This window comes from Argiope bruennichi, chromosome 10 (genome assembly GCF_947563725.1).
Source record: "Argiope bruennichi chromosome 10, qqArgBrue1.1, whole genome shotgun sequence".
Classification (NCBI taxonomy): domain Eukaryota; kingdom Metazoa; phylum Arthropoda; class Arachnida; order Araneae; family Araneidae; genus Argiope; species Argiope bruennichi.
The window spans coordinates 29,282,420-29,300,616 of NC_079160.1; the positions used below are offsets into that span (position 1 = coordinate 29,282,420).

Consider the following 18,197-nt stretch of genomic DNA (forward strand, 5'->3'; position numbering starts at 1 on the left):
CAAACGTGTGATAGTACTTCGAGAAGTTTTTTATTTAGTGGACTATCGTTTGTAGAACGACAGCTATTTTTAATTATAAATGTCCTTGGTGTCGAAACGACACCAGCGGAAGTTCTAGGTATATTTAGTTGTAAAATCTCTCCTAATTAACCTATAACCACAAAACTTTTTCTGTGTAATCACCATGGAAACTGATTCCCTGCAAAAATGCGGAAAGGAGAACAAACTAAACAGGCTCCGAGGTTCAATCGACACCGGCGAACGTTCTAGTGTTAAAATTCCAAAACATAGAAAAATAAGTGAAAAAGCAATTACTAAATTTTCATTTTTAAAAACGTGAAACAAACCAGGGCAAATAAAAGTGTGTAAATAAAAAAAAATAATTATTTAAAGAAAGTCATTGTTGATCTTAAACTATGACTTATATCTGACTTTTATTTTATTTCAGTATAGAAATTACAACTTTCAATTTTAAATGTTAACAGAAATTTTAAAAGTATATGTTACAGTAATATTAAAACTAAATTATTAGCATGGAAATTTATATATTTACGAGATATAAATATAAATACACTTACAATTGGGTATTTCCCCTTTTCAGCAAGTTTTCGATTGTCAAAATACAGAAAGTGTCTTTATTTAGTGTTTATTAAAAGCATTTTCGCTTTAGTAATGTTAAAGGTATATAAAAGAAGATATGAAACAAACTCAAAAAGTATTGTGTTTGTTTAAATGCACAATCTGTTGGGTTATTTTTAATCTCGTATTAGATTGCTATCTGATTGTTTCTACGTATTGTTTCCATTACAGATTTTATCTGATTGTTTCTACGTATTGTTTCGCATTACAGATTTTATCTGATTATTCATAATATTTGTTCTTATATCATTGTAATTCTCTGATCTGCTTACACAAATCTTTTTGTTTTTGAGTGATATTGTGTTATGCTTCGTCATCGTTCTGATTCCAAACAAAGAACAGGATGACTTTTAGTAATCTTTCAGGAAAAGATGAAATGCAAGAAAAAGCGGAGTCTTATTCTTATCAAAAATTACCATCCACAAGTATGAAACAATTTCAGATAGCTTCAAAATTTGCGTACATGTGGCAACGTAATACCGTATTAATAAATTTGCGTACTCATAATGCCTATTTCTATGAAAGAAACTTGCTTGCTCCTGTTCGACCCCCAAATTAATGAATGAGTGAATGAATTAATGATGTTAAGACCTGTCCAGACCATCAACTTCCTAGAGAATTTTCCAAGAATGAGTTTTTCGAATTCAGGAAACTCGAAAACGTTTAGATTCGACAAAATCTCGAGTTATAATTCTTTGACAATTACTATACTTTCTGTATACTTCGTATAAGACAAAGTAAAAACACGTTAATGCCAAAATTATAGATTTTAATAAAAATTTTGATACAATTTGTTGATAGTGAGAGGTTCAAAATTCACACGCGATTCGATTTCCTAATCTATTTGATGAAGATATACATGAAAATCGCCATTATTGCGGAAGATACCAAAAATTCAAATGAAGAGTGCTGGCTCTGGCTTTTATCAATTTAACATGATTTTATTATATTATTCGTTCAATTAACAGCTTAACGTATTTTAAATAGTCGCAAATTGTTAAATAAGGCAATCAATCAATCAGAATGAAGTAAAATAAATTTATTATCTGTAACTTCAATAGCAAGTTTCTATTGTAAATGTTGGAAATAATTGGTTTTGAATACTTTGATATATTATTGCGACACTGCAAAATATTGTTCCAATTATTAAAAGAAATATAATTATTGGTTTTTATTCTATTACTAACTGTTAGATACAATCTTAGAACTACTACAAATTTTATTTTATATAAATATTTTTTTTTTGTTCATTGGGTGTTTTTGCTGTTACTCTGTGAGCCAAAAGCTTTTAAATCTTCTTCTGTTAGAAGACCCGATTCAATGACCCTTTTTATAGTTTTCTTCTTTTCATCTTTGTTTTTATTCTCTTTGGTGGATTCTTTGGCGTCATCTTCACCTTTTTTATCTTCAATGCTCGCCGAAAAGTCGTCATTGCTTCCAAATTTCGTTTTTTCAGCAGATTCTGATAACTTAAGGATATCGTCAAGACTCATATATTTAGCTGAAGATTTTAATTCATCGTCTTTCTTCTCTTCTGTGGAGCTTAAATCTCCTGAAGATTTAAATCCTTCTTCAGGATCGTCTCTTTTTTCCTCTGGTTTGGAGTTGATTCTTGTTGAACCAAACGATTTATAATCCTCTTCAGATAACTTATATGTTTCTGAAGAACTCGTTTCAACTATTTTCTCTTTCTCATCACGAATTTCCATCTTTCTTGTAGATTGCATGGCATCATCACTATGTGTTTGTGCTTCAGCATCAGGTGGAACACTTTTGAATCCGAATGTTGGTTTTTCTGAGGACTCTGTTTGTTTACTGGTACCCTTAAGACTTATTCTTTTACTAATAGCACCTTTATCATCTCCTTTTTTCTCTTCTTTTTCATTTGAAATGCTTTTGCGTGCTAAGCCGTCTTCAGGATCTTCTCCTTTTTCATCTGATTTGGAATATTTGTTGACCGTAGTTGAACCGAAAGTTCTTACATCCTCTTCAGTTAATATACCCGATTCAATGGCCTGTTTTCTAAATTTTCTGTTTCTTTCATCCATGAAATCTTCCTGTTTGGTAGATTGTGTGGCTTCTGTTTCCTCTGCGTCACCTTCTGTATGTCCTGAAACACTTTTATCATCAAATTCTGTTTTCTCGGCAGATTCCGACTCTCCAACGCCATCGGTAAGATTTTCCTCCGTTTTGTCAGATCCTGCATCATCATCATCTTTTCGTTCCTGTATGGTATTTGGAATTTCTTCTCCTGTTAATTCTTCTTTCGTGTCAATTCTTATTTGATCTTGTTCTAAAGGAGTACCACTGCCTTCTTTCGATTTTTCTTCTTCATTTGAAGATTTCTTAGCATCAATATCATCACCATCAACATTTTCCTTTTGTTTTTCCTCTTTGTCGATGTTCCTACCGTCAAATACAACTTCAGTTTCATCTTCAGCTTTCCCGCTCTTTTTTGCAATTTCATTGTTAGATCGTTCTTTTTTGTCGTTATCTCGTCTTGTTTGATCTTTAGCAATTATTACACTTTCAGATACTGGTCTTGCTACTGTTTCCCCCACCTCTGTCTTTATTTCTGTAGAGTCTTCCGAAACTTTACTGTCTTCTGCCAGGGGTTGGCTATCTACTGAGAAATCATTCTTATCTTTATGTTGCAGACCATTTTCCTGTTTGCTTGTGTCCTTGGAAGTCGTTAAATGCAGGGCTTCACTTTTATTATTATTCAAATCAATTTTACTTCCTTGAGCTGTTTTAGATCCACTGTCTTCCATCGGCTCTCTTTTGTCTTCTGCCCTGTCTGAATCACGCTTTTCACCTGATTTGAAAGCTTCCACAATTTCACAATTCTTTTCTGTCTGTTTTTCATCTTTTTTAAAGTCATTTTTATCATCCTGCTTTCGACCGTTTTTAAGTATTTTGTCACTTTCAATCTTGCCTGATCCGTTATCTTTACTTTTATAATAATCTTGGGGAGTATCTTGTTTCTCCAAAATCCGCTCTATTTCCTGTGTTCTGCTATTTTGGGATTCTTCGGGGATAAACCCCAGGAGTTGATGAATGTATTTCTTCTTTTCACTTTCAGGATCCGATTCTCGTTTCGAGTAACTTTTTGGACTGAAACCCTTTCGAGTTCTGTCGGTGATAGCCTTGGTATATACGAGAACTTTTTGTGTTGAATCGTCGAGATCCGAGTACTTATCCAGGGCTTCTTCTGAGGAACTTTCTTCATCTTCACTGTCGCTTTCAGTATCACTTTTTTTCCAGCAGCATGCCAAGTTACCTGTTTCAAATTAATTAATTTAGATCTGCAGTTGCAACTATGAAAAGTATCCTTTGTTAAAACAATTAATGTGTAAAATTACTAGATAAATGCCCAATTACTAATCTAATAAAGTTATCATACACAAAAACAAGCATTTCTGCTTAGCCTTATTAATGCAAAAAAAAGACATTGAAGCAAATTATATTTCAAATCCGATAATCTGATTAATGCAAAGCAAATTATGTTTCAAATCCAATAATCTAATTAATGCAAATTAAGACACTGGAGCACATTACGATTTAAATACGATAATTCGATTAATGCAAAGAAAGACACTGAAGCAAATTATGTTTAAAATCCAATTAACTAATTAATACAAAGAAAGAAATTGAATCAAATTATGTTTCAAATACGATAATCTTTTCATGATTTCAAACCAACATGTTTGATATTGAATATCATAACTTACTGGTAAGTTTTTATGATCGTATATGTCTGAGTGTCCTCTGACGTGTTGTTCTCACACGCCCTCTGACATATTGTTCTTGCGTATTGTTCTCACATGCCCTCTGACATACTGTTCTTGCGTATTGTTCTCACATGCCCTCTGACATATTGTTCTTGTTTAAAATCCATAAACATAGTCAAATGAAAAATAGTCAAATACATACAATAGTCAATAGCGTACATAAAAATAGTCAAATTTCGTTTTCTTAATTGGTATTTTAATGTTTATTTATAAAGCCGTTGCAGCAACTTGCTTCTGAATATTGCTGACTATTGAAAACCTGAAATTCCAGATACATAGTTGCAATGATAAAGAGTGAAGGAAATTTATTTGTATAAATTTCTCATCTAAAAATTTCAGTAAAATCACTGTTCTGAAAATTCTTATAGTTTAAACATTTGTGATGTAATTATTCTGATAATCGGAAAATAATTTAGGGACGGAGTATATTTTCTGAATATATTTGTGATATCCAATTGCAGCAGACTCATTAATCTAAGACAATTTTAGCACTTTTATAAAATTATAATTTACAATTTAGTTTAAATCACCCCAACATAAATATAGAATAATAAATAACAAATATTTATTTAAATTTACAGTGCCTAGAAGTGAAAATAAAAAAGACATTGGTAATGTGGTTAATAAATAATTTTTTTATTATAAAATTTATTTATTATAAAAAACAATTTTTTTAAAGATCATTCTTGGAAACTTCACTGAGTATGAAATAGTTTGAATTTTTAATAATTTGAATTATTTATGAATTTCAAATATTAAATGTACTTCAGTCTGAAAATGTACTTAGAGAGAAACATCATTTCGGCCCTTTAGTTTAGGAACTATGAAATTTTACATACGAAAAGCCATGCAATTCTTATAAGAAAACATTTTTCACAAAAGCATAAATGAAAACAGAACAAAAAATGTGTAAAAATTAAGATTTATTTAGAATTACTTTTATACAAATATAAAACAAACTATTTCTTTTGAATTTTAAAAAACGTTCTTGTGTCATTGCATTTAAATTGATTCTACTAGCTATTGAAAATGTGGACAATTTAATTTCACCCCATGGAACATATGGAATTGAAATTAACTGTTTTTAAGAGTATAGAGTTATCATATAAATGTAACGAAGTATCATTGCTAAAAAAATGTCTATGTGGAATGAACTTGATGTCAATATAAATGCCTTATAGTTATTGTTGCTATTACGATTTTGTCCCACGACCCCATAGTTTAGGCACTATACTTTTCTTCTTTGCTTTTTCTGTCTCAGGTTCAGTTGGTTGTTCAGTTTCAATGTCCTTTGTATCATCAGGATCAGTATCTTCTTTAGGGACATCGTCTTCTTTTTTGGGCGATTCAATTTTCTCATCAGTTTTCTTTTCACTTTTTTCAGGCTCCTTCTTTGGATCTGACTTTTCTTCCTTGCTTGTTTCCTTTTTATCAGATTCTTCTTTTGTATCTGACTTCTTTTCATCCTTCGGTTTTTCATCAGAAGGTGAACTGGCTTCTAAAACAGAAAGGTCTTTCGATTCCACATCAATGTTACTTGTTGCTTTGGATTCTTTTTCTTTATTCTGCTTTGCCGATAATTTCAGAGCACCTTTAATAATTTCACCAGTTCCTTTCTTTTCTTTGTCATCTTTCTTTGTCTTGTCATCTTCAGTATCTTCTTTTGTTGTCTCTTCATCAGCTATCTTTTCTTCTTTTGGCGTTTCATCGTTGTCTGTCTTTTTTTCTGATTCACTCTCCTCTTTCTTTTCATCGACTTCATTCTTCTTTTTATCTGCTGAAGGTTTCTCCGGTTTATCTTTTCCACTTTTTTTCTTTTTTTTACTGTCATCAGCTTTGTCATCGACCTCTTCCGATATAACTCTCAGTTCGTCTGATGATGACTCTGCTACAAAGAGTGGATCTTCAGGATCTCCTTTCTTTTTCTTATTCCCTTTCTCTGAAGCCTCCAGAGATTTCTTTGCCTTTTCTGCTGCTGCTTTAGCGCTTGCTAAAGTTTTCTCCACTCTGCTATCCTCATGGGGAGAATCGGATAAATCTTTCCAGTTTTCATACTGGATATCTTTCTTTGTATCATCTTCCTTTTCTTCGTCACCTCGACAGCAGGCACAGCAATAACCTATTTTAAAGCAACATTTTAGTTTCTAATGCAGTTACTCCATATCGAAATACTTTTTTTTCATACACATTTTTCTTCGTGCATTATCTGTATTGAAAACAGTGGTTAAAAATTATGCGAGTATTTTTAAGTAAATTTTATTTAGTAAACGCTTTTCCATTACTGGATGTGGAAAAGTTCAAGATATTTGCAAATCAAAAATTAAGATGTAGTTAAATATGATTTGACACAACTGTATCTGAAAATCCGTAGAATGTACACAGAAATATATGATTATATCAGGTATTTAGAGTCAAAGCATCCCAATTCTGAAAACATTGACCAAAGCCTCAATTATAAGACCGCCAAATCTCAATTATATCCATTTCAGAGCGTCAATCTCAAAGATACAACTATCAATATAATATTTGTGTTAATTCAGCAAAATACACAAATTCTTGATATAAAAATGTACAACAAATTCAAGCAAGTCGTAAACAAGAAAAACGGGACACCTCTGTAACTTTTTTATTTATTGTCGCATCTTCACAAAATTGGTGTCGAGGAACATGTTTTGAGGGAACAAGTTTATTTCAACCGACAAACTGATTAAACGAGTTAAGAAATTTTTCCATTTCGGAAATCGAGATTTTTAACCAAATCGATTTATTATCTTTTAGTTAACTTCTAAATAAAATGTTACGAAATTCTGATGTTAATTTCAAGAGTTACAGTGTTTTGAAAAACGACGCTCCCAATGTTAAATGAAAATTCTGCACTTTCGGCAATATCTTGGAAACCATGATATGTATTTTTCAAAACCTTTCGCCCACTAAAAGAAAATTGTCATTTTTCATATGAGCGTAGTTTCACATATCACATGAGCGTAAATTGTTTTCCTTATCGTTGTAATTAATTGTATTAGACAAACAATGATTATATTCATTCAAAATATGAATTGTAATTAATTTTATTTAGTTCTGTATTTCAACTGCTCACATTGTAGGCATATTTTACAGGAATACATATAGCTTTTGAGTCTTTGTGACATTCCCTTTCTATCAACAATTTGACCGGTCTAACAATTCCGGCCATTTTATTTTTTCAAAATTTTTACGAAAAGCCAAAAATTGGGGTGAAGGAAATTCCTAGTGAGGATAAATGAAAAAGATTCTGATGGAGTGTTAGTGCAAGATAAAGATGTTAAACACATAATGCAGAATGAATAAGTTTCGCCCCAATAAGCATAGCGGTATGTAATAAACTATTTAATAAATATTTTGATGCTTAATATTTAAAACTCCTCATTATATGTAAGTGGTACAGATGAACTATAATGTGAGTTCTCAAATTGTACAGACTAAGCCTATGGCAAAGGATACCGACGTGCTCTGATTGGTTTAAGCCTTGGCATCTTTCTGGCAATGTTTTGCACTCATAATAGTGTAGTTTTCGCTTATTTGGCTCAAACCTTGTGCCTTTCATTAGTTTTATGGAAGATACGAGTGAATATCAACACGATCTAATTTTTATTAATATAATTGTTTTCTTTAAATATTACTAGTAATACTGCTAATAGTAATTAATAATAATAATAAATATTACTAATAATACTAGTAATACAAGTAACTAATGTTTATGCACAGAAGTATAAAAATTAAATGAAAGTAATTACTCAACATATAATGCAGCAAATAAATAATTCTTATTTTTCTATGATTTTCGTGCCTTTATTCGATAATTTATGCAGTCATTGAAACTTGTTGCTGAACGTTTGTTACTTTCCCATCAACTACATATGGGAAGATGATTACTTAATGCCCAAAACATATAAATATGTAAGCTTTAACGGAATATGTGATTCCGTAGCTAATTTTTTAAATTATATCAAAATAATATTAAGAAGAAACACACACAAAAATATTTTTAATAAATTGCAATTTTTATATTCCCTGAATTTAGGTTTCACGATTTGATCTTTTCTGCTGTATATGTGTTCCAGATTAATATTACATGTAAACCGTAAAAAATAGGGGAGCGGGAATAAATTCACAAATTTTATTTATTTTTATAAAAATATATTTCGGTATGGCATCTTTTTGGCGAAACATTGCCAAAAAGATGCCAAGGCTTAAACCAATCAGAGCACGTCGGTATCCTTTGCCATAGACTTAGTCTGTACAATTTTCGAACTCGCAACTATAATATTCATCAAACAAAAATTTCTTGGAATTATATTATCGTCCCATCAATTGGCAGCCAATCTTATAGGAGTCGACAAGATTCGCCAATAAAATTCTACTTCTGTGACAGAATGAAATAAGCATGAAGTTAATTCTTAACAAGATGCAAATAGAAGTAATCCAAATCCAATCTATTTCAGATTCCAAGACAAAATTAATTGAAATTGGGAAATTCGCCTTTCATTAATACTCGACAGTGAAATCGGAGAGCACTCAGAAATTGGCGTATGAAATTATTTATATCCTTGGAAGTACCTATCTTTGGGATATATTTTCATTTAAAAAGGATATAAGTAACCCGTCAGATCTAGAATTACTGACATTAATCTAGGATATATTTTGAAATAAATTCTGGGCAGGAAATAAAAAAATTCGAGGTAAGAAATAGGGTAACGGAGAAGATATCCCATGTGAAATAAAGTAATAACATTTTATTTGTGCTTATTATTTTGACACTCTTTGTGTAGGCAAATACAAGAGTGACAAAAGGAGTCCCTCATACTACAATTTAAATATGTCATAGTGTGTAATTCTCTATTAAGTTGTGAATATGTTTCCTGATGTATAGGATTTTTAAATTTTCTTTTTACACTGATTTCAATTTTTTAAATCATATTTTTACAGCACCCTACTTACAAATACAAGCTTTGAAATAATACCGCTCATAACAATCTGCATATAAAACTGATGAAAAAAAGAAACAATTACTTCAACCTAGATGCCACTGGCGACTATCTTTCCACCGGAGATATTGGTTTGTATTTACCTTCATGTTATACCAGAGAGATATTTTATTTAATGTTCCTAATTGCGTCAATAAACTAAGTTTTAAGCATCAAATTGTTAAGTCATTAAAGTTGCATTATTTTAATAACATTACGCATGTTCTTTTTATTATGTCTATGAAACTTATGACAACAAAATAATATTAAAAATGTAATTTTCTGGCCATGTATCTTCACCAATTTATCCCTTATTACCCACCTTTGGCGACAAATTGCTCTCCGCAGTCAATTGTTTAAAAAGAATTAATTAAAACATCTTATCTTCTCTTAATCACTTCTCCAAGAAAATATTTTCTAAACATTAAATTTAATTAAACATGTAACATATATTATTTTAGAAGATTTACAAACTTCTATGCATTTCCTTAATGTTCTGTCATCTTTTCATATTCCTCTGAAATCAATTTGTAATAGAAAAAAAATCTTATTAAAATATATTTCCACCAATTCGGTCTAACGCAACAGATTGGAAGGTCGGGTGATAAAATAGACGGATAGGTTGGAGTTCCATAAAAAAATCACTTTCTAACAATCCTATATTATTTAAAGTACTCATTTTATATTCAAGCCTCAATAAGATTTTGACCTCTTAGTATAGGCCAGTGCTTTATAGTCTCTGTTATATACTTAGTGTTAAAAAAAATATTAGAATAAATGACATTATAAAAATAAAATTGATTACACTTTTCAGTTAATTATCATAACATATAAATTTCAGGTACATAAAATCATGTGTACAGAAAATATTAATGCTTTCATTTTAAAAATAAATAAGGAAAACTAATCTAAAACGTCTACTTAATTCGTTCTAAACTATGCTGAATAGTTTAAACATCAGATAATCGGGCATTTATTTAATACGAATATTCTACTTTTAAATTTATCATTTATTTGCCAACTTTTCCTATATATACAACTGTTTTTTAGTTCAGATACTCAACTGAAATATTTAAATAAAAAAAAGGAACACTCTAAATTTTTCCAACCAAATTTTAAAATTTATAAATTTTGATGGAAGTTTGAAAAAAAAAAAAATTGTACTGCTTAGTAAACTAAAAAAAGTGAACAAAGCGAAAAAGCTAAAGTTTAATTTCATATTCCAGTAATTGTAATAAATTGCTTCTATTACTTCTCATAAATTTTTCAATACATATTCGAAAGTAAATATGAAAATATAAGCCAATTAATTTATGAAATATTATGAAATAAAATTGCTCTTTAACAATTGCTCTTTAATTATTGCTTTAACTATTGCTCTTTATCCTTCAGTCGCAAACAATGCAGTGAAAATGTTTGAGAAAATTTATTTACAATATTTATGAGAGAATAAAATAAAAGCTAATATTTTTTCTTAAAATTTATTTTTAAAATTTAAATTAATAAACTTAAAATTTCAAAACGAAATCTATTGATGTATTTTTTATAATCAAATTGTTAAGAGATAATCAAGAAAAATCAGAATTATACAGAAATTCATACAATCGCTACGCAATGTGGTCTTATTAATTACAAATCCTCCCCTCCCACATCTGTAATGAAGGAAATGCCTTCTCTCGGTATCAAAATTATGTGTATGTCTTCAGAATTATTTTTATTGGTATAAAAAGTTCCCTAAAATTCGCAGCTGACGACATTGAATGTGTCCTTTTAAACGAGAAAAATTCGACATAAAAAGAACATTATAAAAATATTATTATATTATAAAAATATTATAAATTAAGTAATCTACCTATTTATACAAATGAGAGTTTATTTCAAAATTTGAATCAATCATTTAATCGAAAATCTAATTATATAATAGTATCCTAATTGGTGATTTCTAAACCATAAAAGTATGTATTTTCAGTTTAAAATGATAAAAATATAATATTGCTTCAGTGGATGAAAATACAGCTGGAAAAAAATGACAATATTTAAATTGTTAAATTCCTCTTACCTTCCGAGAGAGAGAGAGAGAGGAACGAACGAACGAACGAACTACCTCAAGTAAGAAATTTTAAATTTCATTGTTTTATACCAATCAATGACCTCCTTCAAAAAAGGAGTTCTTTATTGAATGATAATCTTTTTAAAGAAGCTTTTTAAATAGTCTAAAATATTTATATTGAAACCGTTAGAGATGAGTAGTACTTTTTCGTCTAAAATATTACTTTCCCAAAAATGTTCCACTAAACATGAACAGTGAACTGTATAAAAATAAATAACTAACTTTTTTCAACTATATATTTATTGACTGAAACAAACACAATGTCTTAAAACATTTAAGATATTTTTCAACGGAAATCCTTTGCTTTTATCTAACGGTTTAGGAATTAACTATTAGGTCACGATTACAGCTGATACCCTGAGTCTGTTAATTGAGGTAAAATTTAAAAAGACATTCAATGCGCATAACATTTCGTTAATTTCAGCTATAAATGGCCTAAAATTAGTATTTTATTGTGTAGACTAACAGCAAAAACATAATTGCCGCCAACTTTTTACAAGACGTAAAGGGAAGCTATGCAACCTTTTATATTTAACTTTTTCCAAACAAAAATGCATTTGAATAAAGAAAATTTAACTAGACTGGATTATTCAAATATATCTGAATGAATGTTCCGTCATAGATGGCAATACAGAATCATGAACAACATGAAATTGATCCCATTGCGAGCACCTCACGCATAGTATCTTCACAAAGAAGCATATGCCCGGGATAGCCTGGTTGGATTCGCATCCCTTGGGTTGAGAGTTCGAACCACTCCGACCGAAGACACTCCGTGTGTGTGGTGGCTAGCTGGCGCACGTATAAATTTGTCGTGGTCACAAAGTCCTCCATGTCGAGAATAATACCACTGGGGGTACTGGATCAGGGGTGATCGTTCTCTGATTCAGGTCTAAAGTACGATCTGTGGATGAGTGAATGAAGTTCATCCCCGTAAAAAGGATGGTGACGTGTGTGTAGTCAAATCGTACTCTTGGCCCTAGATGGCGCTACTGAAAAACAAGAGATGCACCCTTGGCTTAAAATCACTGACTTTTAAAGTCAGTGGGTTTGTCTATGAGAAGTGCCATTAGAAACAACAACAAAGAAGCATGTCTCATCATCGACGATGAGATGATTAGACAATTAACTCCATTCTTTCTCATCAGGGACAGAGGAAACCACAACCCTCTTTTTATATTGCAGCCTCTCAAAGTAATAAAGATAGTCATAATTGATATCCCTTACTCTTCCCAGAATCTCTGAGCACTGTGCTGCAATCATATCCATTCCCAAAGAGATTCGTAACAAAAAGGGGTCATTATCACCCCATGCACCCATAAGAAAGATTTAATCTGGTCATCAGTAATGTGGTCAACCCAACCACAACCTCTATCATTGTACCCTCATGGGAAGCGTCAACATGCTTACTCACCTGATATTTTTTTTGTATTCATATTTGAGGTGATCCTTGAAAACTTCAAAACAAAGATAATCATGATGTAGTTATCCATGCTTTACTTAAGAACCCTGGTCGTTTCATTAGAGAAAGGTGAGAATTGGAAAAAAAAAATCTAAGTGCCACTTTTGGCCGTATTAAAATGTGCCCAGGTGCCCAGTATGTTGTTTTTAGTGTGAAGCCTATTTTGATACAGTGTCCAAATTTTAATAATAACCTTATTTATTTTTTAAATTTTCATCCTTAACTATGTTGGGCTTAGTGGGGTAGAATGAAAATATTTTTCATCTATAAAACATATTTAGATTTTAATTGTCTTTTAAATACTGATTTATTCACTTTCATTCAATGTGTGTTTAAATTTTCAAAGTAAATTTTACATTTTAAAATGCTATCATTCTTAATATAGAGTCTTATTTACATTTACAGATATTTTAATCATATGATTGGCGCAATTTAGCCAGAAAATGACTCTTGGGTCATAAAATCCCAACAACAACAGCAGCCACTTCTAGTCGCAGCTCAGCCTCTTTCGTGAGCCATTGGAATGGAGGTTACTCAATCCCACACCTTTAGTATATTTATCAGGGAATCGAGGACCTACTTACTTATGTGTAAGATTTTCATCTAAGTTATCGCAATGCCATCACAGTGGGAATCAAAGACGAGAACATATTGCCTACACAGGATTCGTTCGAGTTTTCTAGCTGAGCAATCTTGACGGTTAATCATTAGTGTAAGTCAAAATAAGGGTAATCAGTATCTTGTTATTCAGGTATTAGTTAGCAAATTAAAAATGTTTACTGTTTTGGAATCAACATAAACTGAAATTCATAAAATTGCTTGAACAAATAGCATGATACAATTAATTAAATTATTTATTTTTACTTAAAAGAATTTGAAAAACAATTTGTGGGAAAAGTTTGTGATTTAAAAACAATCAAATAATATTAAAAAAAATAAAAGTCAGTGATATATAGTTGAAAATAAAAGTTTCAGAATTTTATACTAACGTTTAATTATGCCTTCCTTCTTTTTTTCTACTTTTTCTTCTTTATCGCCCATTTATAAGCTCTGTTCTCCTATGAACCTGTAAAAAAATATGAAACGAAATTTTTTATTAATTTGAAATAATATTCAAAAATCAGACACACATAAAAATCTTTCAATTTCTTCACTATTTTCTATCCAATAATCGATTCTAAATGGGAAAGTTCATAACAGGAAGTAAATATTTATTCCTTCAAGACAGTTTAACCATTTCATTAGTAGATGAATCTGTAAGCTACCTCATTAGTAGATGAAGCCAAATAAGCATTTTGTGCATCTCCTTTGACTAAAAACGTATCAAAAATTTAAAAATGTCTACAATAATAAAAATAATACTTCATACTAAATTTTGATTATGTGTGGACATTTATTTTAATATACCCATTTTAATTTGCTGCCAAAATGGCAAAATCACATTATTGAGTTGATTCATTCCGTCGGCAACTTTTCGGTGATTGTTCTTGGCATTGTTTGACTTAGCAACAATCTCTTGTTTTTCGTATTGGCGACTTGGCGTCGTTGGCATTGAAAAGAAACACACTAACGAAACGTTGACTCAATTAAGTAACCAGTTGCGATTTTTAAACAAAATGTTTATTTATATAAGAATAGATATATGTTTAAACATCCATCCATAAAGTATTTATGGATGGGTGATAAGCAAAATTATTCAGGGTAATTATTTGGATTGTCGTATTGGCGACTAACTCAAGAAGCGCATCAAAGCATATTTGGTCAAAGTCTCAAATATCGATTATATGCTTTTTTCTTGCACAATGCCGACTTACTTATCTTTGAGAAATATAATATTTATAAAAGGACAGTTCGACCAAGAGTCAGACATATATAATTCTTAGAGTTTGAGAATCAAGGTGGTTAAAAGCATGGCGATTATTCAATATTTCGATGTCAAATTTTTTCAGAATTAAAATCATTTATATATGAGACGATTAAAAACGAAGCACAGTGCAGAATTTTGGATTGTTAAGCTTGGTTTAAAACCATTACTAGGACTGTATTGAGACAGACAATTTTGATGTCAAGTACAACACCTGAGTTGCAACTCTATTCAGATATTTTCGACCATACCAAGGGAAGGAGTTTAGTACATGACATCAGGTTTAATGTGCACCAGGCTATAAAACAAAACTGATAAGAAATTCAAACATCAAACTTGCAGCCCTTGAAGCCTATATTTTACCACTAGACCGTCAGACAACCATTGTGGATTATAGCGATATATAAAGAAACCTTATGAGACATTCAAAAACACAATGCCTTTTTTTGTAATACCTCTAATGTGCTGTCTATATAGTATTTATGATTTAAGTACAGATTTAACATAATTAATCTAATTATTCTAAATCATAAATTATCTTCTTAATGAGTAAAAAAGAAATTTTGCTTTTATATTTACTTACGGTGTTCACACAGTCATTTCCTTTCGTTGCTATTTTTCGAGTTTTTGCTGATTTTTCTATTGCCGGTTTTGAAAAAATAATTTAAGTAAGAAAACCAGAATTATAAATTTATAAATCAAAATTTCACTTGTATTAATTGAATCAATTTATAGGTTTGCACTGATTATGAAAATTATAAACATTCGTGTCCATGAATATTGAATTTAATCTAAATTTGTTGCCACAATTTAATTCAATATTTAATAATTGATAAAACTCGTTTTACTGCATTGCTAGCGACTTGTACGTGAAAAAGACAACTGGAATTTAATTCAGCAGGCGAATGCTTTTTATTTACAAGAATTTTTGTTGCAATACTGAATCATTATAAGGAATTATAAAACTGCCTTTTCAAAATCCTTTTACTCTGGAAATTTGGCATTAAAAATTACATACTAATTTTTCCTTTTAAATGACGATGTAAAAAAAAATAAATAACATTTAAGTGATTAAGCTTTTTTCCATCAACAATTGATATACAAAGAATATTTGTATCAAGTCTGGTAAAAGCAGGCATATGTGAAAATTGATTCTTTAGTTATAGCGATGAAGCGCCTGAGTGAAACCTGACTTAAAGTGAGTTGTCACTGAAATCATTATATTATTACATATTATCAAAAAAAAAAATATATAGATGGTAGATGCACTTATTTGTACTTTTGCCAAGTCGTTAAATTTTGTTAAATGTGCCCAAACATTGAAGAGGTTGTCCCATTGCAAATTTTATCATTGTCAGTAAGATTAGATGTATTGAAAACCTACGTCATTTGGCAACCAATATCTCAGTCAATGTCAATTTGGAATTTGTACTGTGTTTTTGATAACGGAACATAGTTCCTATGGGAAAATGCTAGTAGCTTTAATTATTATTTTTTTGAAACGAGCAATTATAGAATATTTTCAGAATAATAAAAATTGTTTCTTTACCAAATAAATTTGAAATTGTTTTGGAATTGAGATATTCTGATTTGTAACTTGACACCAGGAGTTAGTAAGCCAAAACCTTATTGTGATGAAATAGACCGTATTTCTACACTCAAAAAAAAAAAAGCCCCAAAACTTATTTTATTTCTGAAAAATAAATATAGATAGCAGATGTGGATTTGATGTTTCCTTTGAGAGTAATGCCATTATGCAATCATGTATTTTTAACATCATTCATACAAAAATGTAAATGCAGATTTAACCTTTCTTTTACCACCTCCATCAGTACTTGTGTCTCTGCATTTTTTTCGAAACTCGAATACCATTTAACTTCAAGAAAATTTGTTGTGTGTGATAGAGTTATCATATGATACGAAAAGTAGGCAATAAATTGATGTTGGAACTACCGGACTCGTACTATTTTAATGATTAATTTGACATCAGGAGAAACATGTCTACCGAATCTTTACTGTGATGGAGTTGAGGTGAAAGCTTATAAGCCAGATAACAGCTACGGGACACGAGTAATTACTTTTGTCTTGTTACTCGGTTGCGAACCACAAGGTCCCAGGCTCTAACAATCCGCCAAATTGGTAACCTCGGACGATGAGCAAAAACGCAACCTTCAACCAACCTTTCAACCTTCGTACAGCTGTTGTGGCGCCATCTACCCACATCATCCGAAAGTCGTCAGATTCACTTGACGCAACAGCAACCACTCACCCGCACACGCTCGACGTAACGCTTGGCGTCTGCTCAAATGGGTGCAGGCGCATTAAACTCAACAGCCACGATACATCACATTTCAACAGCCACATCGTTCGTCTCACCTCCGACTCACTGGAGGGAGAGTGCTATGGTGAAAGTTTATAAGCCAAATAACAGCTATAGGACACGAGTAATTACTTTTGTCTTGTGGTCTTGTTACTCGGCTTCCACAAGGTCCCAGGTTCTATCCTCGCTCATAACAATCCGCCACAGAGTAAACACGTCTTGGGAACAGTACTTGGAGTGAAATTTTTATTTCTGTAATTCTGGTGATAAATTGGAAGGTCATTGGCGAATACTACGTCATATTGCAGGAGCTATTTTTTGTATAAAAAAAACGAAATTCCAAATTTTATTAAATTTGTCTGAATAGGTTTTTTTAACAATCCATATTCTAATTTTCCATATGTCTGGTAAATGAGTAAAGCTGAAAATCGGAAAATTAAATCTAACAATAAGGAAAAGAGTGAAACTGAAAATCGAGGAGATTCTAGTATAAAGCTGAAACAACTGAATTACATTGTTAGAGAATGATGTGAATTTTTGTTATTCTACTTATATTTTACCTGTTTCAGGATTGTTAATATAGAATTTTGTAATAGATTGTCCCTTATTCACTTTAGGATCTGCGAAAATTTTATGTTCTCGATAACGATACAGTGCTAAGATATTTTCTATCAAGCGGTTAACCATCTCTCTGTCCATACTTTCTCATATAAGTAAAAGCTTTAATTCGTAAACGCAATGACGTAAATCAATGAAATTTTTTATGTTGTTTTGAGACTACAATTGTAATTTTTTTTTTCAAATTTTGGTGTGGACAGAAAGGCGTCTAAAACACCTATTATTAAAATATATTCTGTAAAAATGCTAGATTCAGGTCAAAGATCTGTATTTTGCAACTATCCCCAGATCTGTAATTTGTAACTACTTTGCATGGCGTTCACCAACGCCATACGAAGTATTCGCGGCCTTATCCAAGGTCTCCAATTTTATGTGGGAAGGGGGGGGGGA

At 31.0% G+C, this 18,197-nt stretch overlaps 2 protein-coding genes across 5 annotated transcripts in view; both read right to left on the minus strand.

Annotated features, from left to right (window-relative positions):
• Nucleotides 1–737, minus strand: part of LOC129987902 (acetoacetyl-CoA synthetase-like) — a 38,987-nt gene extending 38,250 nt beyond the window's left edge. For 2 of the 4 annotated variants that reach the window (XM_056095891.1, XM_056095895.1), the window contains exon 1: nucleotides 579–737. The gene's annotated coding sequence lies outside the window, so the exon portion shown is untranslated. The remainder of the gene's footprint in view (nucleotides 1–578) is intronic. The other 2 variants (XM_056095894.1, XM_056095893.1) reach the window with 2 other exon arrangements.
• Nucleotides 738–1,886: 1,149 nt separating this feature from the next.
• On the minus strand, nucleotides 1,887–17,092 carry LOC129987481 (glutamic acid-rich protein-like). The gene is made up of 3 exons (XM_056095458.1): nucleotides 17,050–17,092; nucleotides 5,665–6,549; nucleotides 1,887–3,919 (listed from the first exon to the last, which is right to left on the minus strand). The coding sequence occupies exons 1-3, from the start codon at nucleotides 17,090–17,092 to the stop codon at nucleotides 1,887–1,889; spliced, it is 2,961 nt and encodes a 986-aa protein (XP_055951433.1).
• Between the last annotated feature and the right edge of the window lie 1,105 nt (nucleotides 17,093–18,197).